Below are 20,971 nucleotides of genomic sequence, written 5' to 3' on the forward strand. Positions count from 1 at the left end.
AGACATGTCCAACGAGGCCAACCCGAGGTCTCACTGGAGTTCGGATCAGATGAGATGGAGGTCCAGCCTGGCAAATTTACCAGAATTGAAGAGACCCGACACGTCCAACGCAACCAACCAGAGGTCTTCCTTGAATTCAAACCAGATGAGATGGAGATTCAACCTGGCAAATATACCAGAATTGAAGAGACCAGACACGTCCAGCGAGGCCAACCCGAGACTTTACTGGAGTTCGGATCTGATGAGTTTGAGGTCCAGCCAGGCAAGTTTACCAGAATTGAAGAGACCCGACAAGTCCAGCACGACCAACCAAAGGTCTTCCTCGAATTCAAACCAGATGAGATGGAGATTCAACCTGGCAAATATACTAGAATTGAAGAGACCAGACACGTCCAGCAAGGCCAACCCGAGACCTTACTGGAATTCGGATCCGATGAGTTTGAGGTCCAGCCAGGCAAATTTACCAGAATTGAAGAGACCCGACACGTCCAACGCGACCAACCAGAGGTCTTCCTAGAATTCAAACCAGATGAGATGGAGATTCAACCTAGCAAATATACCAGAATTGAAGAGACCAAACATGTCCATCGAGGCCAACCCGAGGTCTTACTGGAGTACGGATCAGATGAGATGGAGGTCCAGCCGAGCAAATTTACCAGAATTGAAGAGACTAGACATGTCCAAAGAGACCAACCCGAGGTCTTACTGGAGTTCGGATCAGATGAGATGGAGGTCCAACCTGGCAAGTTTACCAGACCAGAAGAGAGAAGACCTGGCAAACGAGAACAAACAGAGGTACTACTTGAGATCAGATCAGATGAGATGGAGATCAAACCAGGAAAGTTTCAAAAACTTCAGCAGACAAGGACAGCTGAAGAATCAGGAAGACTGGAGCAAGTTGAACTTGAACTGGAAGTCAAACCAGAAGAGGACAGACCTGGGAAGTTTGGAAAACCACAATTCAAACCAAAGGATGAAAAACTTAGCAAACTGGAACCTGAAGAAATCAAGCAAACAGAGGTCAAACCAGAGGAGGTCAAGCCTGGGAAGTTCGGAAAACCTCAGCTCAAACCTAAGGAAGAAAAACCTGACAAGCCAGAAGAAGTGGAGCTTGTTTTAGAAGTCACACCAGAGGAGGTAAAACCAGGAAAGTTTGCAAAACCAGAGCTCAAACCTAAAGATGAAAAACCAGACAAACCCAAACTAGAGGAAATCAAGCCAACAGAGGTCAAACCAGAGGAGGTAAAACCAGGGAAGTTTGCAAAACCTGAGCTAAAACCGAAAAATGAAAAACCAGGCAAACCAGAACCAGCAGAGAAGGTGAAACCTGATAAATTTGCGAAACACGCTCCAGAACCAGAAGAAAAAAAACCTGGTAGATTTGCTAAGCCTCAACTGAAACCTAAAGACGACAAACCCAGCAAGCCTGTCCCAGAACCAGTGGAAGTTAAACCTGTCGAGGTTACACCAGAGGAAGTCAAGCCTGGAAAGTTTGCTAGACCTCAACTGAAACCAAAAGATGAAAAACCCAAGCCAGATGAGGTGAAGCCTGACAAGTTTGTTAAACCAGTCCCAGAGCCAGAAGTCAAACCGGGTAGCTTTGCCAAGCCCCAAGAAGCTAAGCCAGAGGAAGTCAAGCCTGGAAAATTTGCAAAACCAGAACCAGAAGAAGTAAAACCTGGCAGATTCCCTAAGCCTCAGCTCAAACCAAAATATGAGAAACCTAAACCGGAAGAGGTGAAGCCTGACAAGTTTGCTAAACCAATCCCAGAACCAGAAGCCAAACCTGGTAGATTTGCCAAGCCCCAACTACAACCAAAAGATGAGAAGCCAAACAAGCCACAAGAGCCGGAACAGGTCAAACCAAAAGATGCTAAACCAGGGGAAGTTAAGCCTGGAAAGTTTGCCAAGCCAGCTCCAGAACCAGAAGAAAAAAAACCTGGCAGATTTGCTAAGCCTCAGCTGAAACCTAAAGATGACAAACCCAGCAAGCCCGTCCTAGAACCAGTGGAAGCTAAACCTGTAGAAGTCAAACCAGAAGAAGCCAAACCTGGCAGATTCCCTAAGCCTCAGCTCAAACCAAAAGATGAAAAACCTAAACCGGAAGAGGTGAAGCCTGACAAGTTTGCTAAACCAGTCCCAGAACCAGAAGTCAAACCTGGTAGATTTGCCAAGCCCAAAGATGCTAAGCCAGAGGAAGTCAAGCCTGGAAAGTTTGCAAAACCAGAACCAGAAGAAGCCAAACCTGGCAGATTCCCTAAGCCTCAGCTCAAACCAAAAGATGAAAAACCCAAACCGGAAGAGGTGAAGCCTGACAAGTTTGCTAAACCAGTCCCAGAACCAGAAGTCAAACCGGGTAGATTTGCCAAGCCTCAAGACGCTAAGCCAGAGGAAGTCAAGCCTGGAAAGTTTGCAAAACCAGAACCAGAAGAAGCCAAACCTGGCAGATTTCCTAAGCCTCAGCTCAAACCAAAAGATGAAAAACCCAAACCGGAAGAGATGAAGCCTGACAAGTTTGCTAAACCAGTCCCAGAACCAGAAGTCAAACCGGGTAGATTTGCCAAGCCTCGAGATGCTAAGCCAGAGGAAGTCAAGCCTGGAAAGTTTGCAAAACCAGAACCAGAAGAAGCCAAACCTGGCAGATTCCCTAAGCCTCAGCTCAAACCAAAAGATGAAAAACCTAAACCGGAAGAGGTGAAGCCTGACAAGTTTGCTAAACCAGTCCCAGAACCAGAAGTCAAACCTGGTAGATTTGCCAAGCCCAAAGATGCTAAGCCAGAGGAAGTCAAGCCTGGAAAGTTTGCAAAACCAGAACCAGAAGAAGTAAAACCTGGCAAATTTGCCAAGCCTCAGCTCAAACCAAAAGATGAGAAACCTAAACCAGAAGAGGTGAAACCTGACAAGTTTGCTAAACCAGTCCCAGAACCAGAAGTCAAAGCGGGTAGATTTGCCAAGCCCCAACTACAACCAAAAGATGAGAAGCCAGGCAAGTCACAAGAGCCAGAACGTGTCAAACCAAAGGATGCTAAGCCAGAGGAAGTTAAGCCTGGAAAGTTTGCAAAACCAGAACCAGAAGAAGCCAAACCTGGCAGATTTGCCAAGCCTCAGCTCAAACCAAAAGATGAAAAGCCCAAGCCACAAGAGCCGGAACAAGCCAAGGTTAAGCCAGAGGATGTCAAACCTGATAAGTTCGCCAAGCCAACCCCTGAAAAGATCAAACCTGAGGAAAAAGGCAAGCAGGATCAAGTTTATAGGTCACGGCATGGATGTTACAAACTTGCTTTGCAATGGCAACTTTTGTTCCGGATGCTTCTTTCCATGCATTTCTTACTTTTCTAGCCTTGTGTATTCTGTTTAATTTCTTGTCATTTTTATTTTGAGGCTGGTAGCATGTTGTCTGATTCTTGTTAAATGCCAGTGAATGTTGAATGTTGAAATGCATCAAAAGCAATACATCAAGACTTAATGGTCTAAGTACTTTTGAGTCAGTCTGCCTTTATTATTATTATTATTTTTTTACTTTTCCACTTCTCTTTGGTTATTTTGTTGTTTCTAAATGTTCAAGAGCTGCCGGCAATATACGACCCTAATGTGAGCAATACAGGTCATTCTTTTCTGACCTTAAATGACCTTGCATTGACATGGCTAGATTCTTGACCAATGGAAATTACCTTTCTAAACAACATCCGATAAGCCTCTTGCCTGTCCCCCAACCTCATATGTTTTGTTGTTGAAAAATTCATACAAGTAATTGAATGACTCATCTTTTTGCTGCAATTACTTCATTTTTCTTTTCAAGCAAGTTGCACACTCTGGATGATTAATCTTTTTCTTACAGAAACAATTGAGCATGATGTATTGTTTTAATGTCGAACTTTTTATTTCAGAAATGCTGGTGACTTTATCATGCTCAAAATATTAGCTTGGATATAAAATGCAATGTTAACATGGTGCATTGCTGTTCTGAGCAATATCTTTGTTGCAGCTTTTAAGTTGAATTAATTATTGCGCCGCTTCTAATTGAGGAAGCCAGCTACCCTCCCAGCATCCAGCCTTCCTACCATCCAATCAAGTGCCTACCCAACCAACCAACCGACCAATCAGCAACTAATCAATGAACATCCACACTCTTCATCTATCAACCATCCAGTACTCAAACCAACAAATATCCACACTCTTCATCTATCAACCATCCAGTACTCAAACCAAGAAACATCCACACTCTTCATCTATCAACCATCCAGTACTCAAACCAACAAACATCAACACTCTTCATCTATCAACCATCCAGTACTCAAACCAACAAACATCCACACTCTTCATCTATCAACCATCCAGTACTCAAACCAACGAATATCCACACTCTTCATCTATCAACCATCCAGTACTCAAACCAACAAACATCAACACTCTTCATCTATCAACCATCCAGTACTCAAACCAACAAACATCCACACTCTTTATCTATCAATTACCCAGTACTCAAACCAAGAAACATCCACACTCTTCATCTATCAACCATCCAGTACTCAAACCAACAAACGTCCACACTCTTCATCTATCAACCATCCAGTACTCAAACCAACAAACATCCGCACTCTTCATCTATCAACCATCCAGTACTTAGTTCATTTAGAATCAACTGTCTTTGAATCACAAATTCACACATTGCGCCAATCAAATTTCAACATCAACACTACTTACTCACAGATCAAATTAACAATCATACCTTGTGCCTCCCAATCAATAACCAATGATGAGTTCTAACCCTGTGCCTCCCAATCAAACATAAAAAACCCTTGCCTCTCGGTCAATAATCCACAACAATTCACAATCCACAATCCACATTTCCCAATTAACAATCTACAATCAACTATCCAATCCTCATACTTCCTGATCCACAATCCACACTCAATTAATATTTGGTTTGCGGTAACACCATGGGTGCACCTACTTGGGTAGATTATGTTCTTTTGAAAACTTGTCTGGCTTTTTTTATAAACGCAGAGTAGATTTTCAGAATTTAATCTATCTGGTAGATACGCATGGCGTTGATACCGTAAACCAACATTATATTGATATTCATTATTTGTTTTGGACCCGTACACCGATGTGTGTTAGCACTGTATACTCAGTACTTTCCCGAGTCCTGTTGAAAAATATCACAGGCATGTTCGAGTGGGATTCGAACCCACAACCTTTGCAATTCTAGAGCAGTGTCTTACCAACTAGACTTTCGAGGTTGCCCGTTAGCTAGGTTTATCGATACCTCACCATGCAATGCCTCAAATTCCACAATCCACAATTAATAATTCATTACCAACATTCTAAGTCATCAATCCTCAATCAACAATCCAAACTAACATATACCCAATCAGCATCTTGATGCCATTATTAATGTTGTAAAAACCAAGACCACAAAATGTATATTTTCCTCATACGGTTATGTATCGCACTTAAGGAATAGTGAATGCAGCACTTGCATGTCAGCACACGAAACTGCACTCTATAAAATGACAAAATTATAATTCCTAAATAATTGTCATTAAAATGGCTGTAAATGTAGCATTAAATAACCTTCTTTGTATTTTCTAGGAGAGCTGGCAGGTATGTTAACATGGCTGTCAATTATGATTTGTTGGTGATTAACATTTTGGGAAAGCTCCATGAAAGATTGTCCAAGTTTCGCCACAAAAACTCAGAAACTTTCGTCCTCTTCACGAGTGGGTGTGTTTTCATGGACTAAATTGTGTCAAAACTTAATGGATGAGCAGTTAATCTGCATGGGGCTGTCAGCAGTCCTACTGGTTTGTGCATGATCCAATTAAGTCCAATGTTTGGAAAAGAAATTACATAGAGATAGGAGGTGTGATGAAACAGATGTTTTATTCCAGCGTCTTTCTTGGGGTTTTCCCTTAATGAAACCTTCAGATTTTCAAAGCTAATTTATGTTTAAAATGTTAAATGATAATGGTCACTGTTCTGCTAAGAAAGTTACCAAATCCATATTCACATCATTATTAAAACAAGGTCATAAAAATTACACTCTTGTCCAAAAATCAGTTTGTTAAAATGTTATGAGGTCATGTGTATTTATTTGGTAAAAATGCAGACATCGTTGTGTCAGTGCAATAACCTTGTATCTTAAAAAAAAAAAACTTTCATTATACACCCAAGATTTGTATTATCAAAATAATATCATAATATTCATTTAAAAGCCTGGATGTAAGCACAAAACAAGTACATGCCGAGATACAAAAGTTTTGTTTGAGCATTTTTGTGCGCAATACACATTTCTGTAAAATCAAGATACCAGACTGACACAACAATATAATGCATTATGTATGACTTCCGTGTCTCTCTTTGCATGCGTAGATTCCAATTTTGCACTAGGTTCAGATGAATGATTAAGTCGCTATTTTCATCTATGAAAAACGTAGTTAAATTTTCCTCTCTTTTTAGTATCTGATCAAAGAGAACTTCAAGGAACTTTACTGATGAATGTTATTGTTTGATCAGCAGAAGTGCACACCTTGTTTTAGTACTGCAGCTTATGGAGGAATCTGAAAATTTGTTAGAATTAGAAATCTTTGAAAAAACGAGCAAAGTGTGTTGCTGCAGGCTTGCTGTTACTGGCTGAAGCCTTTTTTCTGCAAAGCTGTTGAGCGCATAATTTGGTTTATGTCAGAAGTTATTTTGGTTCATTGAGATACAGTTTAAAGGTAGGGTCAAAGGTTTGATTTGTCAACAAAAATAAATAGGCAAAGTTATGGTGAAAGATGCAATAAAAGTAACTCATTTGTATACAGTGTGTACATGGTATTTTCATACGAGCGTTGATTCCGTCAATGTGTAGGTAGGTGACAGCAGGTACCATCCGGTTCTCTGGCTGTAGCTTTAGTAAAAGGACACCAACCCTCTGAAGTCTGAGAAATATTCTCAGATTAAATTTTGGGGAGAAAAATTATCCAAACCATAATACTACGAAGGGAATCCTTTCTCAAAATAGTTCTTACTATCAACAGCTGCAGTGCTTCTCATCAAGTAAGTTTTGAAGGTAATTAATTATTGAGTATGTACCAGTCTATGACCCTACCTTTAAACATGCTCATTGGTTTCTTGTGGGAGACTTCTGGTCACACTAGGTGGCATCAGACTTAACTGCTGATTCCTTCGTTTCTGAAAACTACTTAAACAATGGAAATTTACCTGGTAAAACTGCTGTGTCATGGTCTTACAAATTCTCCCATGAATGCCCTTTCTAAATCACTGCATAATTTCCCTGGTTACCATATTGAAACTTGTTTCACTATTTTTGTATTTGATTAGATCACAAACCCAAACCCAAAACACCCGCGAAGAAAGATGAAGAAGCTCCACCAGAGAAGAAGCCACGCCCTGGTGATGCACCTGACTCCGCCCCTAAACCAGAAACTGCCCCCGACTCTGCCCCTAAACCAGGAACTGCCCCAAAGCCAAAGACCGCCCAAGAGCCTGAAACCGCCCCAGTTGAGGAGGCTATTACACCAATGGATCAAACCCCCGCTGAATCTGCACCTACTCCTATGGAAATTGAGATCAGTCCAGAGGGTGGAATCATTCCCCAGCAGGTACAAGAGACCCATTCAGCTCCCAAACAGCGGCGGATGTCTGCCACAGACTACCTAGGTATGTTAATAACAATGTGTGTAATCAAACCTTTCATGATACATGTATGTACAATTTTATCACTTATATTGTATACCGCCCTTTGTTAAATTCGTGCAGTCCAGTCTCAAAGCACTCAGGGGTTGCCTTCCGTTTTCCTCATTAGGTGACATAATTTGTGTGAGAAAGTGGTAACTTCTCACTTCAATATTTGACCCTGAGAAAGACTTCATGCCTGAAGCCTTCCTGAGGCATCTGAAAGCACATCACTTTTGCAACAATGGCTCTTTCCCCATTGATTTCCTGCAACTTCGATGACCAATTGAGTAAAAATTTCCCAGATTTGTTATTTTAACGCATTTGTTCAGAAACACCAAGTGAGAAACTGGTCATTGACAATTACCAAACATGTCCAGGTGCCTTTAAGAACCAGCAACCATTATTGGTGTATAGACATGGTAGACATGGGAAATAAAACACAGATTAATGACACCCAGGTATGTCTATAAAGTCCTTACTTTCTTCGGAAAAACTGCTTCATAGAAGAAGAAAATAATCTGATATTTGCGGAATCACTGAATGAAGGAAATTTATGGTATCAGTTCGACTTGAAATGCACACATTATGCCTGGCTGGTACATTGCTTCATCATTATCACCATGCTTATCTTATGTAGATCTATGCTTAACAATACGGAGCTTTCGGTTTTGGACGACGGATGGTTCTACGACAGTAATGATGACATTTGGCATCATCTGCGCATGCATCGGCTTTGAGGACGGTTGTCCCTCAATTTCTCTGACAGTACTAGGGATGAATGTGCAGAGTGCTGAAAACGACAATGTTGTCTGAAAAACTACTTATGTACTGTCGCAGAACCATCCGTCGTCGAAAACGAAAAATCCCTATTATTGAATGCTGCGACAGTTGAATGAAAAATTGCATCATTTACAGAAACTCAATTTATTCTGCTTGTATTTTATGCATTTTGTAACATTTAAGAAATTTAGACAACCTTGAAATGATATATCTTATATGCTTAATCAATTTTGTTTTCTATTTTTTTTCTTCTCTGCTGAAATACTTAAACATATTTATGCATTTCCCCTTTTTCATTTGTTTCTATCATTAAGAATGCATTATACAAATATCGTTCTCTGAAATGTAAATTGCATTGTTCCCTTCTTGCAAGTTGCCTGTGAACTTTCTTAATATCTGTTTTTTTGCATTCCATAGTTGAAGGGAATGTATACCTTTGGTTTTTGGAACATTTTATTGTTTTGACCCTTTGTAAATATAGAAAGTACATGTACAATAAAACTAATCTGAAAACAAAATTCATTTGAAAAGGTGGTCGCATTTTTTAGACATCGCTGAAGGTATTATGTCCATGCAGGAGGAATAATCCGTAATTGGAGTACACAATCTGAGAGATGTTACTGTCAGAAATGCTACTCATACATCAATTTTGGGGGATAAAAGCTGATACATGTTTTTTCACAATCGCAGCACTAGAAGTGACATTTTTCTCAAAATGCTTTGTACTATCAAAAGCTACTTCTAAACAAAAGGTTCTTACTGCCCTATAATTTTAAGAGATATTACCAAAGGTGTACCTTCCCTATCAACTTACCAGAACAAAGTTTACTCTGTCACAAGACTATCATAGCCTCTTTCAAAACCATAGAGATTGGCCCCAAAGAAGTCGTACTTTATCTCATTTAATAATCGTGATTGCTTACAACCAAACCTGTCTGCTGCCCTCATGTGATAACAGATGAAGAGCCCATCCAAGAATCAAAGCCAGGAATCGAAGAGAGCGCCCCCATTGATAAGACCCCCACAGAAGACGAAGGTGAATTTTGCCAGTGGTGTGACTAATGTCAACTGTTTGATGCTACTTTGTGGTGGTGTGGAATTCCCCCCTACCCTCTGTGACAGACACACAACCAAACCCTGATATAAACACACACGGGAGATACATATTGCATGCTTTTGTTGTTGTTTTTCTTGGTATTGAATGAAGAGGAGATAAGATTGCATTGCCATGGAATCAACATTTGTTTGGTTTGTTTTTGTGCGTTGGTATGAAAGCAATGCTAACACGTTACTTTCAAAAGCTATCTGCTAAGAATTTTAAATGTCACTTGCTGAAAACTTGTTAGGAGTACCTGTCATCAGAAATCATTTTTACCATTTTGCTAACATCTTAACGAAAGCGATTGATAAGAAAATGATTGGAGAAGCAAAATTAAGAAAAATCCATTTAGGCGTTTGCTTAAAGAATAGTAGATGGAACAAACTATTCCAGCCAATTTTTTGTAACTAGTGATGACCTTTAGACCACGGTTCCTTTGTTAACAAAAAGAGCAAGGCAAAATACTGCACGTGTCATTATGGGAAATTTGACATTTGGTGGCTTAACTTCTCCATCAACTCAAGAGACATAAAAATACCAGCTGAAAAAGTTCGAAGATTTGCCCCCTTTCTTCATATCGAAAGTCATGCTTGGAATAACGTAAAGGCCACTGAAGTCATGACCTGTGTTGCCCCTGGTCTTTGCCTTAGTGCCCCTTTTCAGACTATAAAAATTTACCAATTGAATTCCATTTTGCAAAACGAACATGTCCTTACCAAATTTCTCAGATGAAACTTCTGGCCTGATAAAAATCATACAGTGCATCTCTCTAAAATATTAAATAAGATTTAATGTTTTCTTCCAATGGTCTTTGTAGAAATTGTGCCTGCAGGAAGTCCAAGCTGTGTGGCTCTTTTGTAAACAAATGATGTCACAGGTTACATGATCTATTGTCACTCGTTATTGTTTTTTAAACATTTCTTGAAATTGAGTGACAATGCTGAAATAAACAGTTTGTATGTAAAGTTGAGCCACACTTGAAAGTTTGTCAAATTCCCCAAAAACTTTGTATGTTTGTTGAAATGAGTTGTTTAAAATGCTTCTTGACTTTTCAAAAATCCTCGCCGTGTGTCATCCCAATGTGTTTAGCTGCTGCAAAACACTTTTCATCAATATTTTGTGTGAAATGTTCCACAAATAATGTTGTCTTCTTTCATGTGTTAGACGAAGAACTGTCAACTTTGTTTAAAAATATTTGTGATTTAGAAATTATGTTAATTTTATTTTGTGTTGTTCATCGTGGAGAAGTAGTGAGATTATGTAACATAGATGTAGGGTGAAAAAAACGCCTCATGGGTAAGTATTTACAAATGTTCAGAAATTTAGAAAAACGATCGTTTAATTGTGTTGAGGTAGGGTCATAGTTTGGTTTTTGTCAACGTAATGCTTATTTATTAAGAATTTTAATAAAAAAGATGCAGTCAAAGTCAAGAAAGTTTGAGCTGAATACACTGCTATTTGCTGATAAAAAAACTATAAATTTTTAGGGTTTTTACCAATCTGTGTTCTTTTCATAACTCATTAATTGGATTCTGTGAGATTTAAAAATAATCTTAACTGATAATTCAGAAAAAGGTTATAAACATCTGCAAGAAAAGTTTCCCCTTGCTCACAATACATTCTGATTGGATAAGAGTTGCCTCAATTACTGTAATTTTTTTGATAATATGGGATGTGAACCCAAAATCACCACTCTTAGAGCCTTAGGAAACATTAAAATGTAGCAATTACCATTATTGTTCATCAAACAAATTATTCTAATTAGTCTCATACAACAAAGCTGCTATTAAACATGACCTGAATCATTCATAAAAAGCTGATCATTATTTTATTGTTTCACAAAATGTAGTCTTTGTTTGAAAGGCTCTCAAGCAGAATTTGAATTGGCGTTTGAATATGCATGCTACTATGCTTTTTGAGGTTGACTAGGTGTGTGTGTGTTTGTGTTTTATTATGAAGCATGGTCGTTTGTTTGCTTTGTCACTAATATGCAAATTATACTGTTTATTATTCATCCGTGTCAGGGTTCAAGAGGTCAGGTCAAGCAGTCAAACCACCTGCCATCAAACCTGCCGTTCCTCCACCAGCTGTCAAGATGAAGGATGAGGGATTTGCGCCCTCGTTCATTGAATCACCCTGCAAAGTACAAGTTGTGGAAGGTAAACTTTTATCACTTGGTTCAGCAGGGCTAGCCCTGACTCTTCCCCTGTGCTGTACACAGATATAGAGGCAGTTTGTTTATGTCTTACGTCTTACATGCAAATGCACGTGGCAAACGCAAGGCAGACAACTGTTAGAATACGATCAATATGGGAATTTCTTATGTTTGGAGCTGCATTATTTCACGAAAATGACGGATTTGTAAGGAATATTTGAATCCCACCAGAGAACTGTGCCTTTGTTTTTTGTTTACAGTTTTTTTTAATATCCTTTTGCACATCGGCTAATTGGAATTTGACCCAAATCTCTTTTCGTTCCTTACATCAAATGTTTTAATTTGTTTGTTTACCAACAGGTCAGTCGGTGAAGTTTGAAGCTGTGGTTGAGGGCAACCCTAAACCTGAGGTCACATGGTATAAGGGTACCAATGTCATTAACGACGGCTTTAAGAATCGCTATGCTGTAAGTTAATAATTTAATAAGTCGTTTTTTTCACATTACTGATGATCACATAAGGGTATCTGGGCCGAGAGGTTAAGAGCAACGATTTCAAGTTCTGGTGATTAAGCCATCAGAGTGTGGGTTCGAATCCTGGTCATGGCACTTGTGTCCTTGAGCAAGATGCTTTTATAATTGCTTTTCTACACCCAGGGGTATAAATGGGTACCTGCGAGGGTTGATATTGTGTATGAAAAAGCCACTATCGCCTTACAGGCAGTTCAGGGCTGTATACTCCCCAGGGGCTGTAGAGCTTGTAGGGTGTCATGGCCAAGTGGCTAGGAGCATCAAATTCAAGTTCTAGTGGTTAAATCATCAGAGTGGGGGTTCGAAACCCGGTCATGGCACTTGTGTCCTTGAGCAAGATGCTTTTATAATTGCTTCTCTTCACCCAGGGGTATAAATGGGTACATGCGTGGGTAGAGGTTGATATTGTTTGATTGAAAAAGCCTTTGGAGTGCTACGGTTGCCACGGTTGTATATTCCCCAGGGAGCTGAGAAAGATAACAGGAATGTTATTGGCCCAATGACCAGGGCACTAATGTAAAGCATATTGGGACGTTATTGTGAAATGTTCTATGTACATTATAAGAACTAGATATTATTATCATCATCATTTGGCGTAGACTTGGGTCTGGAGGTGCCTCGTTCTCAGATTGTAATGACTTGGGTCTGTGGGTGCCTCGTTCTCAGATTGTTGACTTGGGTCTGTGGGTGCCTCGTTCTCAGATTGTAATGACTTGGGTCTGTGGGTGCCTCGTTCTCAGATTGTAATGACTTGGGTCTGTGGGTGCCTCGTTCTCAGATTGTAATGACTTGGGTCTGTGGGTGCCTTGTTCTCAGATTGTAATGACTTTGGTCTGTGGGTGCCTTGTTCTCAGATTGTAATGACTTGGGTCTATGGGTGCCTTGTTCTCAGATTGTAATGACTTGGGTCTATGGGTGCCTTGTTCTCAGATTGTAATGACTTGGGTCTATGGGTGCCTTGTTCTCAGATTGTAATGAATTGGGTCTATGGGTGCCTTGTTCTCAGATTGTAATGACTTGGGTCTATGGGTGCCTTGTTCTCAGATTGTAATGACTTTGGTCTGTGGGTGCCTCGTTCTCAGATTGTAATGACTTTGGTCTGTGGGTGCCTCGTTCTCAGATTGTAATGACTTGGGTCTGTGGGTGCCTTGTTCTCAGATTGTAATGACTTTGGTCTGTGGGTGCCTTGTTCTCAGATTGTAATGACTTTGGTCTGTGGGTGCCTCGTTCTCAGATTGTAATGGGGGTGCATTCGTGGTGTCAACTGTTCTCTTTCAGTCGCCGCTATTCTCAGCTCTCGCACACTTCTGCCACTCTACTTTGTCACATTGGCTATCTAATCAGCAGCTCTCGCACACTTCTGCCACTCCACTTTGTCACATTGGCTATCTAATCAGCAGCTCTCGCACACTTCTGCCACTCCACTATGTCACATTGGCTATCTAATCAGCAGCTCTCGCACACTTCTGCCACTCCACTATGTCACATTGGCTATCTAATCAGCAGCTCTCGCACACTTCTGCCACTCCACTTTGTCACATTGGCTATCTAATCAGCAGCTCTCGCACACTTCTGCCACTCCACTTTGTCACATTGGCTATCTAATCAGCAGCTCTCGCACACTTCTGCCACTCCACTATGTCACATTGGCTATCTAATCAGCAGCTCTCGCACACTTCTGCCACTCCACTATGTCACATTGGCTATCTAATCAGCAGCTCTCGCACACTTCTGCCACTCCACTTTGTCACATTGGCTATCTAATCAGCAGCTCTCGCACACTTCTGCCACTCCACTTTGTCACATTGGCTATCTAATCAGCAGCTCTCGCACACTTCTGCCACTCTACTTTGTCACATTGGCTATCTAATCAGCAGCTCTCGCACACTTCTGCCACTCCACTATGTCACATTGGCTATCTAATCAGCAGCTCTCGCACACTTCTGCCACTCCACTATGTCACATTGGCTATCTAATCAGCAGCTCTCGCACACTTCTGCCACTCCACTTTGTCACATTGGCTATCTAATCAGCAGCTCTCGCACACTTCTGCCACTCCACTTTGTCACATTGGCTATCTAATCAGCAGCTCTCGCACACTTCTGCCACTCCACTATGTCACATTGGCTATCTAATCAGCAGCTCTCGCACACTTCTGCCACTCCACTATGTCACATTGGCTATCTAATCAGCAGCTCTCGCACACTTCTGCCACTCCACTTTGTCACATTGGCTATCTAATCAGCAGCTCTCGCACACTTCTGCCACTCTACTTTGTCACATTGGCTATCTAATCAGCAGCTCTCGCACACTTCTGCCACTCTACTTTGTCACATTGGCTATCTAATCAGCAGCTCTCGCACACTTCTGCCACTCTACTTTGTCACATTGGCTATCTAATCAGCAGCTCTCGCACACTTCTGCCACTCTACTTTGTCACATTGGCTATCTAATCAGCAGCTCTCGCACACTTCTGCCACTCCACTTTGTCACATTGGCTATCTAATCAGCAGCTCTCGCACACTTCTGCCACTCCACTTTGTCACATTGGCTATCTAATCAGCAGCTCTCGCACACTTCTGCCACTCCACTTTGTCACATTGGCTATCTAATCAGCAGCTCTCGCACACTTCTGCCACTCTACTTTGTCACATTGGCTATCTAATCAGCAGCTCTCGCACACTTCTGCCACTCTACTTTGTCACATTGGCTATCTAATCAGCAGCTCTCGCACACTTCTGCCACTCCACTTTGTCACATTGGCTATCTAATCAGCAGCTCTCGCACACTTCTGCCACTCCACTATGTCACATTGGCTATCTAATCAGCAGCTCTCGCACACTTCTGCCACTCCACTTTGTCACATTGGCTATCTAATCAGCAGCTCTCGCACACTTCTGCCACTCCACTTTGTCACATTGGCTATCTAATCAGCAGCTCTCGCACACTTCTGCCACTCTACTTTGTCACATTGGCTATCTAATCAGCAGCGAGTAGTACCTGCCATTTATTCAATGGACCCTTCCCATGAAATATGCTAATTACATTCAAGCATGCGTACAGACCCTGTTGGTTGGCAAACACCATAGAGTTGTGCACTAAGCAGACGCGCAATCACGTGTGCGTCACGCAGCCATTAGCCGTGTACAAAACAGCGCGATTTTCCCTCATTTTGCCAACCAAAGCGTTAGTCATACGCGCTTTGTGCAATTTACATATTTCATGGGAAGGGTCTATTATTATAATGAGGGATTGTTCTTTATCTCATTACCTTAGATTAAATACTTTGGTTAATGTTTAATAATGATCCATATTCATAATCGAAATATTCATCTCGTATAGATCAGAATCATGAATAGTCAATTATTATTATGAGAGATTGTTCTTTATCTCCCACCCTTGACCAAATACTATGCAAGATCCAATTTCATAATCTGAACCTGAATATTCATTTATTATAACATGAGATATTGTTCCTTATATCACATCGTTAGACCAAATACTTTTGTGAATGTGTATTCAATTTCATAATCTGAATATTCATGAGGTTTTGATCAGAATCCTCATTTATTATAATGAGAGATTGTTCTTTACCTCACAACCTTAGGTCAAATACTTTGGTTAATGTTTAATAATGATCCATATTCATAATCTGAATATTCATGAGGTTTTGATCAGAATCATGAATATTCATTTATTATAATGAGAGATTGTTCCTTTTTTCTTTCAACCTTAGGTCAAATACTTTGACCAGCGCGATGTCCATGTTCTGGAAGTTAAGAAGACGGTGATGTCGGATACCGGGAAGTTCAGCTGTAAGGTTGAGAATCCTAATGGCAAGGATGAACGCGTCTTCTCCCTTATGGTGACTGGTAAGTACCTATTAGATTGTCGTCATTCTAAGATTTATTAACGGGAATCTTAAGATATTGTTCAAAGGATTCTAGAAATACTTTTTCTCTTTTTTCTACTGTATCTCATCTTTGATCAATCTGAAATTTTACTCTACTGTCCGACTGATGGACATGGGTAAATCTGAGGAGAGGTTTGGGAATGTGTTGGTATTCTAGAGCGGGATGTTGTTGGATTAAATGTTTCACCCAATCTAAATGTGATTCTGCCCCCTTCCCCCACCCCAGGAACTTCATTTAATCATGGGTCAGGGTTCCTTTATTTTTACTTTGCTCATTACGTTACACCAGGACAAGAAATTTGAAAGCTTATTCTTTTTGTTGTCTTTTTTCTTCAACTGGTGCCCAAATTATTTTAAACATTTTGGGTTATTTTCTAATTTGATTTTAGTTTTTTCAAAAACAATTTGTAAGAGATTTCATCTGAAGTATCAGGGGTTTCTGTGGACTGACTTTTTTGAACAAGTAAACATTGTTGTTACAAGTTTCCTTTTTCTTTCCAACAGGTATTCAAGAAAACTAAAAAGAGGACACTTTTCAATGTTGAAGTTTCAAAAAAATTGCAAAACAAAAACTAGACATCCTGCAAATGTCTTGTAATATTAATGATCATGCTTCAAATCTTTCATAGAACTTCTGTAAAAATTGAAATGTGTCCTCAAACTGTGACTAAATGCACATTTTTTTGCACTGATCTGTGAATAATAACTGGAAATGGCACATACACGGCTAAAAATAGTTAAAATAGTTCTAGACAGTGTGAGGGCTTTATTTTCAGCTAGCTTGTATCACATCCGCAAGGTTTTTCCAATCAACACAACTGGGTTTTAACATTGTAAATAACTTAGTCTAGTACCTATAGCATATTGTGAAGTCATATCACAACCTTATAGGTACCAGTCTAGTATGGAAGTTGGCCTCATTTTGAGTTACATTGCCTTGTGTGCAAGAGTTAGCGAGGTAGCCATTGCATGTTGAGGACCATGCAACAATCTGATACAGTGCTGTGTTGAGTAACCACTTGAACTAACCAGTCAGTATCGAGTCACAAAATGAGTATTGAGTTATGAAGATGTTGATGTGACTCAACTGAGTTATGACTTTGCAAGTTGAGAAATTGGTTTCCGAGTTGTTATCAGAAGTGTATGAGTATGAGATCTGAAGTTTTCTTAGAGTCATCTCAAGTTATGTTTTGAGTCCCGTTGTACTAAGACAGAATGAGTTTTGATCCAGTTCGAGTTTTACTCATTGAGGACTTGATATTAAAAATTTAATAAAACTCCACAGTCAAAACTGAGGAAGCCAGTTAGCCATATCTAAATAAGATTTGAGTTACCAAAGAGAAGTTATCTGTTTCTGGAGCTGAATTTTACTCGCCAAGAAAAATACAAAAACTGTTTAGGTGGTTTAGCCATATCTGAAAATGTGATTTACTCATCAGTGAGTTTTGAGTTACCAATGAGAAGTTACCAGTTTCTGGAACTGTATTTTACTCACTAAGAAGGTTCAAGTTACTGAAGACAAATAACCAGATTAAAATCTGGTTATTTAATGAAAGAAAGTATGTTTTAATTGCTTCTAGGTAAAAGCTGCATGGTATGTGTTTCATTTTTGACACCAGCATATTGCTGTGGCAATTTGCACCGCAATTTCGTACTAAAATCAACCAGATTTCTCCTCCAGTGCGTTTTTTTTTAAATAGACCCTTTGCATATCATGGCGACACAAGCCCAAAACAGCGCCCTCACTGAGGTCAATAACGATTGGCTGAGAGTTGTGCGCATCGCGTACACGCATGCACGTTGCCATTGTTTGGCTTCAGTGACGACAGCCAATGCAAAGGGTCTATGAAACTCAAAACCAGAATGGGATCTTGTACTAATAATAACTGCTGTGTCTTTAGAAAAGATCCTTTATTTTGTGATGTAAACGTCGCGTCATGGTGTTAGCTGGAATGATGAAATAATATTTACAAAATCACCTTGAATTGAAGAGCTTGGAAGAGCTTGATGTTTCAAGCTCATAAGCCAATCCGAACTAATCTGCTTTGGCTATGGAAGTTGTCTAAAACAGCAACACTCTACTTTTTACAAATATGAGGAACAAAGAAGGGGGGGGGCTGTCTTTTGTTTTGAGAAACTGCAATTCTGTACCTGGAATTTTTAAAGTTCCTTTTGAAGTTCCGACTATAGACCCCTTGCATATGGCATCACAAGCTCAAACAGCATTCTCACTGAGGTCAAAGAATGACATATCATTGGCTGAGAAATGTGTGTGGCAAGTACGCACTGCACATTTCCATTGTTTGACCACAGCAATGGTGGCCATTGCAAGGGGTAAATAGAGACTGCAGAAGCCGTTACTTTGGACCCTTTTACATGGCCTTTGACATCTATTGAAGAGAATTGAGTAGATTGGATGAACATTTTCTTTACGACAAGGCTGTTCTGACCAAACAGTAGTGGACTTGTTGAGTCTGTTAGGCTTGGTTTCAAGATGGCTGACTTATGAAAAAAAAGATTTGAAACTTTCAATGGAATTCTTTTAGAAATGAAATACCGTTAAGCATAACAATTAAATAATTTTGATAAAATTATAAAGACTTAATAAGTTCCATTACTTGAAAAACAAAAATGATGGCTGTTTTAATTTTAAGAACACAAATTTTGTCTATGTCAAATTGAATGTGACAAAAGGCACCATTCTGGCTAACACCATGGCGCGACATTAAAATACAACAAGGAGGAAGTGAAGTCTAGTTGAGAGTAGTATGAAATGAAAGATACGCGTTTGGCACCGATTCCACTATGCACAGTGCACAGATACGACAGGTCTCAGTTTTACACTGTTATGAAGCTATCAGGAAGCAAATAGAAACTTCTTTGCTGATAGTTTCGATCAAATTTTTTACAACTAACTAAATTTGTAACTGGAAACCGAGCACCATTTTGTCTCCTGAAGATGAGTGGAGTATACTGTTCAAAACTTTGAGACCAACACACCGGCACTTTTCGGAGCCAACAGTCACACAAAAGAGATTTAAAACATGGTTGTAGCCGCAAGTTTTACTATTTTTTAGTTACTTCTGAATCATTTTGTCAGTCAAGCTTTTAAAGCTTAGCTTCCAGGCAGTATGCACTCTAAACATTCCTTGGTCAGAATTGACCAGATTCTGGGTCAAAAGATGTCTGACCCGTTTCTGGATCAGACTGACCTGGAAACTGATTATCAAATAGGATTTAATCTCTGATTCTGCATCAGGTTGACACATTTCTGGGTAAATTTGACACAGACTCTGGTCTAATTTGACCCAGAAATGGTTGAGGTGCAAATCAGAGTTTTTAGAGTGTGTCTCCAGCAAAACGGCACAAGGTCACGGATGGCTGACATTAACTTTGAAGAAGTTTTTAAACCCGCTACTATTGAGCTTTTGCTAAAATCAAAAATTACAAATAAACTAATGCTGCCAAAATGGGGCTGAGTTTTCGCAAAACTCAAACCAGCTTACAAATAAACCCATTGTTGTAAAACTGAGGCCTGTTCATTTTGAAATCTGTTGCCGACTTTTGCCCTGTGAAAAAAAAAACAGACAACCCGGACAAGACTGAGGAAGAGCAAGCAGCAGAGGATGAAGGTGTGCCATTAAATAATTATGAAAAAACACTTTAGAAAATATGAACATTTTCCTATTTTTAATTTAAGTTGTGACTGATTTAAAGGCACTGGACATGGTTGGTAATTGTCAAAGACCAGTATTCTCACTTGGTGTGTTTCAACATTATGCATAACATAGGAAATCTTTGATAATTTGGGCTCAATTGGTCATCAAAGATGCAAGAAAATAATAAAAGAAAAACACCCTTGTTGCACAATTTGTGTGTGCTTTCAGATGCCTAAAAAGGCCTTCTCAGTGTTTCTTAGATTCAACTGTGAGAAATTACCTCTTTCTCCAAAACTACGTTACTTCAAAGGGAGCCGTTTCTCACAATGTTTTATACTATCAATAGCTCTTTGTTGCCTGTTACCAAGTAAGTTTGTATGCTAATATATATTTTGAGTAATTACCAAAAGTGTCCAGTGCCTTAAGAATGAAGTTAAGTTTAAGTCAGGGTAAGTCAGCAAAAAGCCTTTTTTTGTACTGTACGATGTTGTTTGAACAAAACATGCTTTTGGAGGTTAGCAACTCAAGAACCCTGGTTTGAATCTTGCCTGCGGCACTATGAGGATTGGATTTTCAGTCTTTAACTGACAGCGAGGATTTTCCCTGGAATAATTCTCTGGGGTTTTCCTCCCACATCTAATACTGAAACTTCCTTCACTGTCTTCTCTTCATGTGGTTCTCTTTTATTCTCCATAAAACTTTGACTAAAGTTACCGCATTTGTTGGGTTTTTTAATAACCAACCAATAAAAATAGAAAATGCAGCACATACTTAGTTGCTGATTCTGTCAATACAATCTGGCATTTTTTATGTATTTAAGCAGGTTTAGAGTTACAAAGGCTTTTTGCTGGTTTGTCCATATCAATATTATTATTGAAGATAAAATTTTAAAAAGGGTAAGTAATTTTCTTTTTAAATATTTTGCAAATTATGTTTATAACTCTACAAAATAATTATGAGAAGAATTTTGCTAAATTTTAATTTATGTATACCAGTTCAGGATAGGTGCCCTTGAACAAAGATATTGACAAAATATGGCGGCCGCGGACATCTACATAGCTTAGTTGGTAGAGCACCAGAACATACCCCAGAATATTGCTGATCCAAATCCCAGTCTAGTCAATTGTTCTTGGTTCACGCGACTAACTC

The 20,971-nt window shown here is 39.6% G+C and overlaps 2 protein-coding genes across 4 annotated transcripts in view; both read left to right on the top strand.

The window, feature by feature from the left end:
• The window catches only part of LOC117301027 (muscle M-line assembly protein unc-89-like), a 24,958-nt gene extending 24,905 nt beyond the window's left edge, over window positions 1-53 (top strand). Inside the window, exon 15 of the mRNA XM_033784911.1 lies at window positions 40-53. Coding sequence (XP_033640802.1) covers window positions 40-53 — 14 coding nt within the window. The remainder of the gene's footprint in view (window positions 1-39) is intronic.
• The window catches only part of LOC117301182 (twitchin-like), a 106,023-nt gene continuing 85,068 nt past the window's right edge, over window positions 17-20,971 (top strand). For 2 of the 3 annotated variants that reach the window (XM_033785084.1, XM_033785085.1), the window contains exons 1-7: window positions 17-3,232; window positions 7,330-7,668; window positions 9,425-9,502; window positions 11,590-11,724; window positions 12,081-12,187; window positions 15,987-16,122; window positions 19,751-19,795. In XM_033785084.1, the coding sequence (XP_033640975.1) occupies window positions 55-3,232; window positions 7,330-7,668; window positions 9,425-9,502; window positions 11,590-11,724; window positions 12,081-12,187; window positions 15,987-16,122; window positions 19,751-19,795 (4,018 nt within the window). In that variant the 5' untranslated portion in view covers window positions 17-54. The remainder of the gene's footprint in view (window positions 3,233-7,329; window positions 7,669-9,424; window positions 9,503-11,589; window positions 11,725-12,080; window positions 12,188-15,986; window positions 16,123-19,750; window positions 19,796-20,971) is intronic. The other variant, XM_033785086.1, reaches the window with a different exon arrangement.

The sequence above is a fragment of the Asterias rubens genome, chromosome 16 (genome assembly GCF_902459465.1).
Source record: "Asterias rubens chromosome 16, eAstRub1.3, whole genome shotgun sequence".
Lineage (NCBI taxonomy): Eukaryota > Metazoa > Echinodermata > Asteroidea > Forcipulatida > Asteriidae > Asterias > Asterias rubens.